General features: G+C 43.4%; 1 protein-coding gene across 4 annotated transcripts in view; it reads right to left on the bottom strand.

Annotated features, from left to right (window-relative positions):
- The window catches only part of mark4a (MAP/microtubule affinity-regulating kinase 4a), a 47,693-nt gene that overhangs the window by 27,318 nt on the left and 5,398 nt on the right, over nucleotides 1-14,977 (bottom strand). For all 4 annotated transcript variants that reach the window (XM_042091555.1, XM_042091554.1, XM_042091552.1 and 1 more), the window contains exons 2-4: nucleotides 12,341-12,538; nucleotides 11,965-12,018; nucleotides 108-156 (exon numbers count right to left, since the gene is read on the bottom strand). In XM_042091555.1, the coding sequence (XP_041947489.1) occupies nucleotides 108-156; nucleotides 11,965-12,018; nucleotides 12,341-12,538 (301 nt within the window). The remainder of the gene's footprint in view (nucleotides 1-107; nucleotides 157-11,964; nucleotides 12,019-12,340; nucleotides 12,539-14,977) is intronic.

Here is a 14,977-nt window from a genome sequence, read left to right as displayed (position 1 = left end):
GTGGCATTTGGAGTGCCTGAATAATGAATTAGCATTGATAGATTAGCCTCCCGTGCTGCTGCCATTGCCCCTGTGATATTTAGGCTGACTGTGTGTGGGTAACTCACCAATGTTTGGGTGATGTAAGCCTTTCATGATTCTCACTTCTCGAAAGAGCTGTACAGGACAGAAAAATCACATTATCACAAAAAAACTCATTGTAAAACAGTCATTGTAAAGTCAAATGACCAAAAAAACTAAATCTTGTTTTTCTTCTTCTTGATTACAATGCTTTTGTAATTAAATCAGTGTTTCTGCAGCTGGTAGAGTGTCTAGTAGACTCAGGAAGCACATACAGGCTACATGCATATCTGCACTGCTGGCTATTTTAGATTTAACTGTCTGCTAAATGAATACATTTAAGGAATGACATTTCAGACACAAGGTGTGCCAGCCAGGTTTTATAAACTTCCTGCAGTCACTGTGGCTGTCTCCAGCACATGCAGCAATGCCAATGGTTGACTTTTTAGCAATGACAGGACAGAAACTTCTTTGAACAGACTATAGACAAAGTCATCAAAATATTTTAAAATTAATTCAATTCAATTTCTAAAAGATATCCTTATCCACATACAGGTAGCTTTTATATATGTGCATGTTGATGGGGGGAAAACAGTCCACAACTGTATTCTTTTGAGGGAAAAGATGTTATTCACATTGTTACACATTTCCAACTTTCAATGGACCTGAAAGACCTTCACATGGGATTAAAGAGGGGAAATCTGAGAGTGCAAAATACATCAGAACAGGGTAATACTCATCCTGACATGCTCTAAAATATGGCCTGTGATCTGTGGTATTTAGAATATTTAAAATATTATATTTCTGTCATCATGCTGTACATTTTCTATCTCTACATTCTACTAGCTACTACCCTAGAAACACACACACACACACACAGAATCAAGTGACTACTGCGGGGAGGGCTCCATCTGTGTCATTCTCTAACAAATATCACTTTTAAATCGACCATTATTGGTAGACTTCACTACTAAATGCAGGATTGCATAGACAAATCATATCGTCAAATACTGTAAATTCTACTGTTGCTGTAATATACTGTAAACTAGATGTACAGCATAGCGGCAGCCTATATGGCGTTTCCACCTGTCACCTTGCCTGTGTGTGCATATGTGTGTGTGTGTGTGTTCTCCTATGTGCGTGTGCATGCACTAGTGCTAGCGGCGGTCATAAAAATCTATTACATTACACTACGCTATATTATACTGCTTGCACTACACTGTCATATTCTATACTGTGCTAACTAAACTACTGTGCTAATACGATCCTATACTGTGCTAATGCTATGCTATGCTAACACTGTTCTATGATATACAACTGTCCAGGCTTTCTACCAGTAGATTAACGCACAGAGGTGAACAAGCATATGCACCACAGATGCATTTCAATTACAGGGGACACTTGCGCCCTAAGCCTTAAGCCAGCTGGATTAGTGCTACCCAGAAGGTACCATAATAAACTGATTAGTTTTAGTGAAACCGAGGGCAAGTCTCATAATGCCTGAAATACCAGTCTGGAAACTCAAAACAAAACAAGACCGAATTAAACTGGGTATTACTGACTAACTTTGAGGTTCCCCATAAAAACATACAGCAGTCAAGCCCATCTCACAGTAATGAAGAATGCTAGCAGTGCGTGGTAGGCCTATGTTACATGGTGAAAATAACGCATATTTCCCATGTTCTCTCCATGCCGTACACCTGCATCTCCTTGTAAACTGCACTTCCCACTTCCTAAATCCTCTTACATGTTCTCCCCTTGGTTACTCAATCAGTGTTTAACATTATGCACAGACTTAATTTGAAGTACCAGGTACAAGTGTGTGTGTGTGTGTGTGTGTGAGAAAGAGAGAGAGAGTGCTCATGTGTGCATATGTGTGTGTGTGGATGTGACTGTGCGAACATTTGTATGGCTATATAATTTTGTGTGCACTACTTCCATTAGACAAGTCTGCAACAAGAGAGAAAAGCTATTTTCATGACACTGATAAGTTCGCCTGTGTGTCGCCATGTGTGTGTGCGTGTTTGTACAAACTTGTGCACACTGTCAATGTCCCTGTGTGTGTGTGTGTGTGTGAGTACGCATGGATGGATTGTGAAATCAAGTGCCCCTGGGCACATGAGCGTTCTGGCCCTCCACCCCAACGCACACAGCAGCAAGCTAACTTGCAGGGCCTGGCACACTTCAGCCGTTCTAAGCAGAAAACAATTATGTTGGCCCTCCATTTTCAAGGTGCCATACCAGAAACAACACAAAATATTGCGGGTCAACTGAGGGTCATTTTAACTGGTGATGAAAGATCACAACACACAACAATGCAGTTTTAGATAAGATAACAGGCTAGCCATTAAAAATCTTTGTAGAGCCTCTGTCACTGATGCACATTCTGTAGATATTCAAGGACCCCACACAGAATGCAAAACATACATTATAAGTAGCATGTTTATAATGATCAGACATTCAGGCTGGGGGCCCATGTGTCACTTTGCCATGACACCTCAGCATTCAGAAACAATGGGCATCGCCATGACACCTCAGCATTCAGAAATACAGTTTTCTATCCGGCCGAAGCTGTGTTGTATTGATTTTAATGTGGCGGTAGACGATAATGTGAAACAGAATAGAACGGAAGATGAAAACCGGATTACTGTAAGGAATAAGGTGGATAGGTTCTCAGGGCCCCTGGATCCCTGTCATTTATAGCCCCCTGGGTCGATGCTTGTCTCTATATCTGTGTGTCCGCACAAACTCCAAACGTTTCACTACACCATTGTGCACAGTACATCCACTCTGCAATGTGTCAGTGTATGTACGTGTGTGTGTTTATGTGTATGAGTCTCTGTGTGTGTGTGTGGGTGTGTGTGTGTGTGTGTGTGTGTGTATGTGTGTGTATGTACAAACTTGTGTGTGTGCCTCTACAAACAATGTGCCTGTGTGTGTGTGTGTGTGTGTGTGTTTGTCTTGAGATAGTGAGAAATGTCAGTTGCAAGGCCCCCTATGGATGGAATTTTATGAAATTACACAATACACAGTCCACATATAACATTCAGTCTCCCAACACACAGTCCCCACAGAATAAGTTCCACTGCATGACAGTGCTACAGCTCCTCATGCTATACTGGGACAAAGCCACTGGTGCAACATGAAGACATCACAGTCCATGTCCAGAGTTAAGTTCAACTCAGAGTTGCTAGGTCAGGCAGAAAACAAAGTTTCTGTTTTGAGAGACTCTATGCAGCTTCTTGCTGCAGAGCAGAACCGTTCTTGGCTGAAGCCTCATCAGTCAGCATAGTCTACAAACCCACTTTAATAAGAACACAAGGATTGAACACTCCCAGAGGACCTCACTTGGCTGCGGCTTAACCCTGGGAGGCCACTAAACTATGACCAATAAATATCTCCTGCTCTCGTGAGTGAGTGAGTGAGCAAGCGGGTGAACGTGTCAGTGAGTGAGTGGGTGAATGTGTCAGTGAGTGAGTGAGTGAGTGATAGGGTAAGTGAGTAAGAGGGTGAGTCGGTGATTGTAAGTATGAGAGGGTGAGTAAGTGATTGTGAAAGTGAGAGGGTGCTTGAATATTTTGAGGGGAGCTCCGAGCTCCAGACCAAAAAAACAAACCAGTCCACAGAGGGCACAGAGAGAGCAGAGAACAGATGAGGTTCTGCGGATCATGTGATAATCTTCACTGCCCAAGCACTGCCCATCTCCTCTCTCTCTCTGTCTCTCTCTCTCTCTTTCTCTTTATCTCTCTCTCTTTTTCTCTTTATCTCTGCCTCTCTGTGTCTACACTCCACTGGGCGCCCTCCCTCTCACTTCCACTCTTCTCCCCCTCTTTCTCTCTCTCTCTCTCTCTTTCTCTCCTCCCCCTCTCTCTCTCCCTCTTTCTCTTTATCTCTCTCCACTTTCCTCTCCCCTCTTCTCTCTCCCTCGCTCCCTTTCTCTCCCCCTCAGTCTGTCTCTCTCTTTCTACCTCCCTCTCTTGATCTCTCGTTCTCTCTCTCTGTGTCGTTTCTGCTTCGCCAGCCAAACCCCCACCCCTCTTTTCTTTGCTTTGCCTCTCTCTCCGTCTCTCTCTCTCTCCCTCCCTCTCCGTCTCTCTCTCTCCCTCCCTCTCTCTCTCCATCCCTCTCTCTCTCTATCTCTCATGCGTAAAGGGTCACATTGTGGTAATGTCATCAGTGTGGCAGTTCCTCTCATGCCCCCGGGTTAACCAAAGCATCTTTACACAACGCCAGCCAACCACGTGCCCCTTTTTCCTCTGCTGGCCAATCAAATTACTCCTCGCCCGCCACACTGTCCAATCAGCACTGGTCCCTCCTCCTTCCCATGTTGTTCAGCTGCAACATCCTTTCACCTGTCTCTTATCAAGTAGAAGAGCGAATGCTTCAGTCCTGTTCATGTATGTAGCGATGCTTGACCGATCTCGACAACACACTGGACAATTCTCCGCAGAGATCCTACACACATGCAACAGTGCCATGTCTGTTCTGGAAGCAACTGCATGTCATATGCCATGTGCTGTTGCATGCAGACAGACACACACACACACTCGCACACACACGCACACACACACAAACAGACACAAACACACACACCCACACACACACAAACAGACACAAACACACACACCCACACACACACTCGCACGCACACACACACTCACGTGCACACACACACACACACACTCGCGCGCGCGCACACACGCACGCACGCACGCACGCACGCACGCACGCACGCACGCACGCACGCACGCACGCACGCACGCACGCACGCACACACACACACACACACACACACACACACACACACACACACACACACACACACACACGTCGTGAACCACTGGCTCATCGTCTGCCACATGTCCCCCCTCCCCCCTTCCCCCAAAGCTCTGTTAATCTGCTCCTCGGTCACAGCACTTACTCCACTGGAGTTATGAAGCTTTGGGACAAACGAGAACACTTCTTTGTGTTTGTGTGTGTGTGTGTGTGTGTGTGTGTCGAAAACAGACTTGACTAAAAGTTAATTGTGATCAATAAATGCAGCTGTTTTAGAACTTTTTTTATCCTTTCCTTTATCATATTTTGTGAAATGATGAAAAATATCAAAATGTTAAATTAAAAACCCAATGATTTTCTCTACTGAAAAATTCCTGACAACGTTGAGGTGACAGGTTACAGTGTACAGTGTACAATGCTGCGGCTACTATGGATACGAGGACGGGTGCTATAAACTCGCAGTATGTAGCTTTGTTGTAATGAAAACGCTTTAGGACCAGGGACTATGAGAGATACTGTATATACAATCACTCAAAAGCAAAAGGATAAAAGTGTGCATGTTTGCGTTTGGCTTTTTGCTTGTTTAATCCCATATTCGTTTTGTCTACTAGTTTATATCACAAGGTTCTCATGTGAAAGCCATGAACTACTTAATGACTCTGTGGGTGTGTGTGTGTGTGTGAGGGAGAGAATGAGAGAGAGAGAGAGTGTGTGTGTGAGAGAGATAGTGTGTATGTGTGTGTTCACTCTTATTGAACTATAAAAACACAAAGGATGCTTTGTACTGAGTGGCGTCACTACATTATCAACTTATTTATTTATATTTGTTTAAGCTCTTCTGACCAGGTTGCCCTCACTGAGATTTGTAATCTCTTTTACAAGAGAGACCATGCCAAACCCGGCAGCCCAGCAGATCATCTCTAGATGAAAACATTACAACAAAAACAAAAAATAACATCTCCAAAAAATATACTGCCACTAGAAATATTTACTAAACAAAATAACATCTCCATAAAATATACTGTCACTAGAAACATTTACCAAACAAAATTACATTTCCATAAAATATACTGCCACTAGAAATATTTACCAAACAAAATAACATCTCCATAAAATATACTGTCACTAGAAACATTTACCAAACAAAATACATTTTAAAGAGTGATTAAATCCTGCAATAATGTGAGCTCAGTCTGTGAATCATTCCATAAAATGTAAAAAACAAACTTGCTATTTTCCCTGCTTAGTCCAAACACAGTGCATTGTCCCAAGACTAATGTCCACTCACATCCCACATTCTGCAAGTGCCACAGTGGTTTCTGGGTAACAGCCTCGTACAGAATGACACCCCAGAGGACAAGTGAACATATAGATTAAGTAGGCCAGTGAATGGACTCTCCCTTAAAATACTAACTCTGTGCTAGACCATGCCAAACATGCTAAGACCAGACTGTATGTTTATGATACGACTACATCCACCATGTTAACAAAACTGACTGTATGACTCTGAGAGACCATACCCAACTTGTTTAGACCACTGACCATATGTCTATCAGTGATAACACCACTGAGCATTAGCAGGCATGGATGAGGAGGGTCAGCAGGTCATCTGCGTGCTGTAGAGTGCCAGGTAGTAAAACTGTGCATGTCTAGCACGTGTTGGAGTTGAAGTTGAATGGACACTGGAGAAACAAGTGAAGAGCTCTTTTCTAAAATGCTATAAATACATTTTTGAAAACATTAATAAGCCATGTTATTTGATTGTGTATTGTGTAAAGTGCAGCTGTGTTGTTTTGATTGGGTAAAGATAAATCAAATAACAATTACCCAATTACAGTTCCACTGAAATTACTTGGGAAACAAAATAAAAAAAAATATTTATGAACATAAGTTAAAATATTTATATGGATATAACGTTTCGGAAAAGAACTCCTAAAGTAGAGCGGATGTAAGGAACACTCTTCTGTCAGCTAGTTTATTTAGATAGCCCACCTAGATAGATAGATAGATAGATAGATAGATAGATACTTTATTGATCCCCAAGGGGAAATTCAGGAAACCTACAGACATTTCACAGATAGTTCTTTGACATTCAGGTTTAGTCTTTCTAATTGTTCACTGAGCATCACCTTAACCAAACCCAACCCCTTATCCTGACCTTAACCATATGTTATAGTTAGCAGTGTCAAAAGATCTAAGCATCCTGTAGATAACCTATTCGGTTATTAAGTGATGATGCAATAATGGGATAATAAATCTCTTTCCGGGTCCAACGGCTTTCAGAGCTGCTCGTTTCTCCGTAGACAGTAAAATATACAATTTTTTCCACTATTCAGAGTAGCCTTTAAGAAAATTGTCATCCTACTACTCACTTGTTGCCTCAACCTAATAAATTATGTTTTCTAAACAAAGTTCGGGAGGAGCCCTTAGGGATGATTGACAGCAATTAACTCACCTGTCTTCCACTGCCAGGGTATTTAAGCCGGCCTCCTTATCCATACGTCACACGCCGCGGCGCTCGCAAAATTATCCCTCCTCCTCCCCTTACTCCTCCATTTCACTGATAGCCCAGTTACACATTCTCCTTACACTGGGGGGTGCAAGCGGCCATCGCTCTATCGCGATCTCCGCTTCAGGCATTCCATGACCACGGCCAGCTACCATGCCAAACACGCGTTTAGCTTATACACTCAGTATAGCAATCATGCCGACGGGCGAACTAGTGAAAATCCTATTTTTCGTGGAAGCCTGGACGTTACCCTTGATTGTATCATTTGGCTGCACAGCTACAGTAATAAGACCAAAGAGATTGTTGTTGACTTCCGGAGAGGTCACACCCAACACCTGCCACTGACCATCGACGGTGCTGTGGTGGAGAGAGCGAGCAGCACCAAATTCCTGGGGGTGCACATCAGCGAAGACCTCTCCTGGACCACCAACACTGCATCACTGGCGAAGAGAGCTCAGCGCCGCCTGTACTTCCTGCGGAAACTCAGGCGAGCAAGTGCTCCACCAGCCATCATGACCACATTCTACCGAGGCACCATTGAGAGCATCCTCTCCAGCTGTATCGCTGTGTGGGGCGGAAGCTGCACTGAATACAACAGGAAAGCCCTGCAGCGCATAGTGAACACAGCTGGAAGGATTATTGGTGCTTCACTCCCCTCCCTGAAGGACATTTACACCACCCACCTCACCCGCAAGGCGACCAAAATTGTGAGTGATGCAAGTCACCCCGCTCACAATCTGTTCGATCTACTGCCCTCTGGGAAGAGGTACAGAAGCCTGCGCTCCCGCACTACCAGACTCACCAACAGCTTCATACACCAAGCTGTAAGGATGCTGAACTCTCTCCCTCCTCTCCCCCCTCCACCCTCAGCTACATAACATCCTGGACATTGGACCCACAATGGCCGCGTGCACTACTCCACTTGCACACTTGCACACTTGTACACTTTACAACTTGTTGTTGTCCTGAAAACACAACACATCTGCTGCTCTTACATAACTTGCACCACTATGTCACTTTCTTTCTTACTTAGGTCAAACAGAACTACCCAAGCCTTTTATTGGCCTGACTTTGCACTAGTATTTTATTGACTGTCTATGCACAATTTAAACCAAATTTTGCTGCTCTTATTTTTTTTCATTATTATATGTGCCCTCTTATTTACTTACTTTTTTGTTTACTTGAATGTTATGTTTGTCTGTGGACTTAAATTGGTAAAATATGTCTTGTCTTCACCGTGGGATAGAGAGAAACGTAATTTCGATCTCTTTGTATGTCTGGAACATGTGAAGAAATTGACAATAAAGCTGACTTTGACTTTGACTTTGACTTTGATTAGGCTACTCTGTTAAAGTTAAACGGTTTTATTCTTACTAAAATGGAGGTGATGGTGACAAGGTTTAAAAATTGCGAAAACCGACTGGCTGTGCTAGTAAACGTTTTTTTGACGAAAAAGCTGTTGGACTCGTGACATCGGACTTAACAACCGGATAGGTTATCTCCACACCACAGAAACCACTGAGTCACCACAGAAATCTATACCTTACTGCAGGGATTCCCAAACTGTGGTCATGTATCACCGGTGGTACGTGAGATTCCACTAGAGGGTACGTGAGATGAAAAGGGCAATGTCGGAAAAGTGTTAAAAATATCTATTTTTTAAATCTTATGCCTATGTTCTCTTTGTTCTTTGTGTTTCATAATGTTGTTCTCCACACTGTTTTTTAGTGTGAGAGCTCATAGACCAGTTGCACATTAAACATAATTGGCTAATTAAACATATGATGCCTGGAATGCGTCAATAGAATATGTTACGTTTTTATGTGTCGGATGGTGGGGGTACGCAAGCCGAGTCAGGATGTAGGTGGTGGTAAGTGGGAAAAAAGTTTGGGAACCGCTGTCTTACTGGATTATGATGCTTATAGTACTTACACTAATAATCACAAAACACATCTTATGCCTGTAATTGTAACAGTTGTTAAATGAACAAAACTACATATAGCGTAGACATGGAACACAGTGCTGCTTTTCTTTGGACAGAACTGTGAGTCAGAGACTGAAGAGTCAGTAACGCGGCTCTGTGCATCTGCAGTAGACATGGGAAGCTCTCCCTAAGGAATCTGAGAATATTTCTGCGCAGTGTATCTGTGCAGTGTACATAAGAGGCTCTCTGTGATCAGTCACCTAGCCAACTCTGCTGGAGTAGACGCTGTATGACTGATCTGTACTACTGATCTGTACTACTGTAATAGTATGCACATGTAGTATACTCTGTGAAGTAGTATGCACATGGAGTAATATGCACATGTGCAGTGTACATAAGAGGCTCTCTGTTATCAGTCACCTAGCCAACCCTGCTGGAGTAGACACTGTATGTCTATGAGTCTATGTGATTGGCTGGTCAGTACAGTCAGTACACTGTGTAGTATACATCTGCAGTTCTGTATGACTGACTGATCTGTACTACTGCAATAGTATGCACATGTAAAATACTCTGTGAAGTAGTATACATATTTAAAATACTCTGTGAAATAGTATGCATATGTAGAATACTCTGTGAAATAGTATGCACATGTAAAATATTCTGTGAAGTAGTATGCACATGTACTATACTCTGTGAAGTAGTATGCACATGTAGTATACTCTGTGAAGTAGTATGCACATGTAGTATACTCTATGGAGTAATATGCACATGTAGTATAGTCTGTATGAACTGTGTGTGGACTCTGTGTGACTGGTCAGTAACTAGTGCTGTGGTACACATGAGTCATAGGCATGCGTAACTCTGCATGACTGACCTGACTGCAGTTCTGTAGGACACATGTGTAAATGTGTAGTATGCTAAAATGTGAGCTAAAGCTGTAGCCAAAAATGGTACATTTTCTGTTTACTACGCATGCTGTGCCTTACAGCACACTTCATGCAGACACTCAAATTGGCAATACTGCTGACCAATTTTGGCTCTATTATTTCAGAATGTAAGTGCAATGGTGCCGTGGAAACCACGGTTTCTGCAGTTGCTGGTTCACATGTACAATGACCGGCGTGTGTGTGTGACCAGTCAGTCAGCAATAATGCAGTAAATGTGGAGTATAAATAGCACTGCATGATTGGGCAGTCATCAGTAATGTAGTACACGTTAGTACTACACACACATGCCATTCTGAGTGGACGGACGGTCTGTGTTAATGCATTGTGCATAATGTAGTATACATGTGTAGAGCAAGCAGCCCCGTGTGATTGGCCGGTCAAGGATGACAGCTGTGGTCCTCCACAGGCCCAGCATGCCCCACTGTGCCTCAATCTGAGCCCCGCTGCTGACCAAGAGTCACCAACACACACACACACTGGGTCACGTAAACACGGCGACTCAGGACACACACACACACACACACACACACACGCATCACATAAGTCTCTTCTATGACAACTGCATGCAGGGTGGATTGAGATTCAAACAAAGAATTTCAGATAATATAATTTCCTAACATCAAGACAATAGGCATGCATGAGTGGTTGTGTGTGTGTGTGTGTGTGTGTGTGTGTGTGTGTGTGTGTGTTTGTTCATGTACAAACGTGTATGTATACCGGTGCGCACAAACATGCCCATGTGTATATACAGTGCAGATGAGACATCAGGAGTGCACCCTAAGCGAGGATGAGCCCTGACTGACTGACTAAAGCTGGCCTGAGATACCAACACACTGATGACTCACTCCCCTCCACAACCTCCCCCCCCCTTCCCCCACCACGCCTGGGTCGAACTAAAAATCCTCGAAAATCAGCTCCTCCTCCTCCTCCTCCTCCTCCTCCTCCTTTCGACCACACACACGCAGCGCCCTCCGCGATGTGACATAATTCCAGGGATATCGTTATGTTAGAGGGCCAAGTAAGACCTGCTACCAGACGCTCACCATATGCAAGCCTACAGTACATGTGTGCTTGGGAGGGCCCTCGGCTTCTAGAAATAACCAGCAGTAGTAAGAAGGAAAACACTACCCAGGAGTATGATGTGTTTTGCATTGTAGGGTTTAGGAAAACAATATTGAAAGTAATAATTAGGAATTTGTTGATATTTCCATGACATGCTACCATAAACTGTGACAATGGACATGGATTAAACCTAGTCCTACACTACAACAGACCTTAAATGAAAAAAGAGCTCAGTCTAGTAGGAGTAATCTTAATCAATGTCCATGATCTTGGCCCTATATGCATTAAGTTATGGTTTAAAGTGCACCTGAATCACTGTGGCAAACAATAGCTAAGCTTATGCTCTGTTGTACAGTGTGTTAAACCAAACATAAAGAGGTAATGGCCCTTCTGATTCTGATTGAAACTGTATACAGTTTCAATTTTTCATGTCAATAACAGGCATCAGGTAGGGGCGCCATATGGTACAGGATGGTTAAGATGGTTCAAAGGGCCCTGCACTGACTGGAAGGGGGGATTATACAACATAATGACCCCTGACTGGCACATATAAGACTGAATTGTAAGAACACACACACAAAAAAGAGGTAAAGGCAGTTACTTTAACAATTATTTAACAGTTCATACATTTCAGCAAATGCAAAAATATCACAGAAATCACACAAAACCAAAACCTCTTGTCTCACCTTTTGTAGGCTGGTTGGATTCAGCTGAGTTTTGTCAATAATCTTTATTGCGACCTGAAACACAAAGTAGCAACCAAAATAGCAAAAAAAACATTACTCTAATTTGCAAATGCTTATGCTGACAAATATGTTTACAATATCATATAACATTTATGATCAACTTATCAAGCATTTATGATCAATACAGGGGTCCAGTCTGTGCTGGTCTTTCCTATTCCCCCCTATACTAAACCAGTCACTTCTTTCCCCATTAGGACATGTGGTGTGTTTGTGCATGTGTGTGTGTGTGTCTGTGTTTGTATACAGTACGAGTCTTTCTATACCTATTTCGGTGTGTTTGTGTGTGTGTGACTTTGTGTGTATGTGTGAGTCTTACCTCTCTGCCTGTAAGGATGTGGCGTGCCAGCTTGACTTTGGCGAAGTTGCCCTTGCCAATCGTCTTCAGTAGCCGGTAGTTTCCGATGTGTGGCTGCTCGTCCGAACAGGAGGCCATGGAACTCCGACAGCGGGCACCCAGTGAACGGCTGGACACGCTTGCGCCCTTCTCGGAGCGACTCACCGCCAGCGAGGCATGCTGGGTAAAAGAGAAGAGAATGGGCAGGTGGACACAGTTAAAAAAGGAGTCAGGTTCTGGTGCTTCAGAAGTACCAGGACAGGTATGAACGACTTAGGTTGTGTTCACATTTCAGAGCAATAGAATGCTATGCTGTGAATTGAACTGGATTCCAAAGTGATGCCTCCATCTGTCATCAGGACTCATCACGGGGACTGTGTCAAAGACGGCACTGATGTAACTCATAATCAGATGAAGCACTACAAATCCTAGAACACCTGCATGGATACATCTTGTATTGATGGAACAAATGCTGTTCTCACGTGCGTGCGACCAACCAGACAGACAAAATGGACGCCCTGAACTCGACTGAATGCAAATCAAAGTAAAAAGCCCATTGTTCCATTCTTTTACCGAACCCTGGGGTTATAAACCAGAATGGGTCCACTTTTATTTGGCCTTGTCCTCTTTGCACCTCTCTATGTGTCGATAGTAACTATCTAGGCCTTTGTTTTGAGTCCACTCTAAACAGAGCGAGTAAGTGCACAGACGTTAAAACCTCTGCAGCAAATGTAGCTGGCTGGACTGGACTAGAAGTGCATGGGGACGATGGGGACAGAGTCAGGGTCAGTCACAGGGCTGGGGTCACTCACTGAACGGCTGTCTACTCGACTGCGTGGGCAGTGGGAGCGTCGGTCTGGCCTGTATACTGCTCAGGTTGCCATACTGTGTGTGGGATTGTGTAGTCAGCAAGGTTACTGCTGATGAAGTAGAGAGAGCAGGGGGTGGTCAGTGCTGCGCCTAGGCCCCTTCTCATGAATAAAGGCTCTGAAATGTCCCATCTCTCTCCAGCATATCTCCTGAATAAAGGCTCTGAAATGCCCCCATCTCTCTCCAGCATATCTCCTGAATAAAGGCTCTGAAATGCCCCATCTCTCTCCAGCATATCTCCTGAATAAAGGCTCTGAAATGCCCCCATCTCTCTCCATGCTCCCAGCACATCTCCTGAATTCAGAGTAGTTACAACACTCTTGATTAGCTTATAAGTAATCAAATAATCAAAATGACCAAGATCGCTTGCATAGCAAATCAAGGCAAAGGCTGATTTTATTTCTGCAGCACTCTATTCACATTGGTAATCCACAGTGTTTCACACATGACCAGATCAAGGAACATGAAAATAAACCGTGAATGCTCATACAAATGTTGTGGAGCGGATCTGAAGAGGGAGACAGACAAAAGACGTTGTTCGCTCTCTCCATAAAATAGTCAGTAAGTGCAGTGTGTGGAGGTTAGTCTTGATTTTGGTCTCTAGGCTTGATAAGCATTGAGCCAAGCAGCTTAGTGAAACTGGTTAGATGGATGGTTGCTTGGTTGAAACAAACTCCACATTACTCTCGTGGGGCTGGTTTGCCCATCAACATCTGCAACCGATTTGTCTTCTCATTTCACATACATTATGACGTGATCGTGTTGCAATTGGGCCTCATTAAATGTTTTGGCCTTTACTTACAAAGTGGCATGCTGCCAAGCCGCTGCGTAGAAAAATTATATGTAAGGCCCTGCAGCTATTTCATAAAGTGTCATTCTTCAAGCCAACATATACAAGCAGCACTAAGTGGTTGGCCACGTAATAAGTAAAAACTATCACATACCAACATCAAATGCAATTTGTATTGTGTTTAGTTAGTCTAACAATCCTGTCAACAACAATAAATGTTTGGTGGAATAACTGCAGAGTGCTTTTTTTGCCAACCTCATGACCTTGCAGTGCAGTTAATTTATAAAAACATTATTAATCCGTTTTTCTGATGTTGCAAGTCACTTTGGATAAAACTGTTTGTCAAATACCATAACCATAACCAAAAATGGTGACATGGTATCATTAACAGAGTAAATACAGTATGTCAGGTAAATGTTACTGACTGGCCACTGTAGGGGAGTCTGACATTAGCTCCTGTGGCTAGGTTTAGCTAAAGTAGGCCAACTACTAGATTTTTCTGGATTGGGGAGTTGTGCCGGTTAACTACTGGCAATTGAATGAATGTCTGGATTAGAGGTTGATGATATCCCGGATAGAGATCGTCTCAGGCCTGGATCTTTCTGGCTCGGACGGATGGACGGATGGACCTGGCACCGTGGGCTTAGCCGCCGCCGGCTGCGACCGCTGCACGTGTCCGAACAGATGGGTGAGTGTTTAGAGTACTCAGGAGCTGTGAAGGATTTCATGGACAGGGAGTGTGTGTGCAGGTGTTCAACAGAGCTCTGAGGATGAGGATGATGAGGAGGAAGAGGAAGAGGGTGGACATACAGAGTCATACGGTGGGAAAAATAGAAGAGAAAGTCATATCTGAATGAGAGCAATGACATAACACTCAATAGAGGTTTCTCTGTTAGGAAACACAGATGGTAAAAACCAAAACCACAAAAACAAAATCATCTGAAATATCATCTAAATAT

Source organism: Alosa sapidissima, chromosome 5 (assembly GCF_018492685.1).
Source record: "Alosa sapidissima isolate fAloSap1 chromosome 5, fAloSap1.pri, whole genome shotgun sequence".
NCBI lineage: Eukaryota > Metazoa > Chordata > Actinopteri > Clupeiformes > Clupeidae > Alosa > Alosa sapidissima.
Note: the sequence above shows the minus strand (reverse complement) of the source record. Positions and strands in the feature narration are given on the sequence as shown.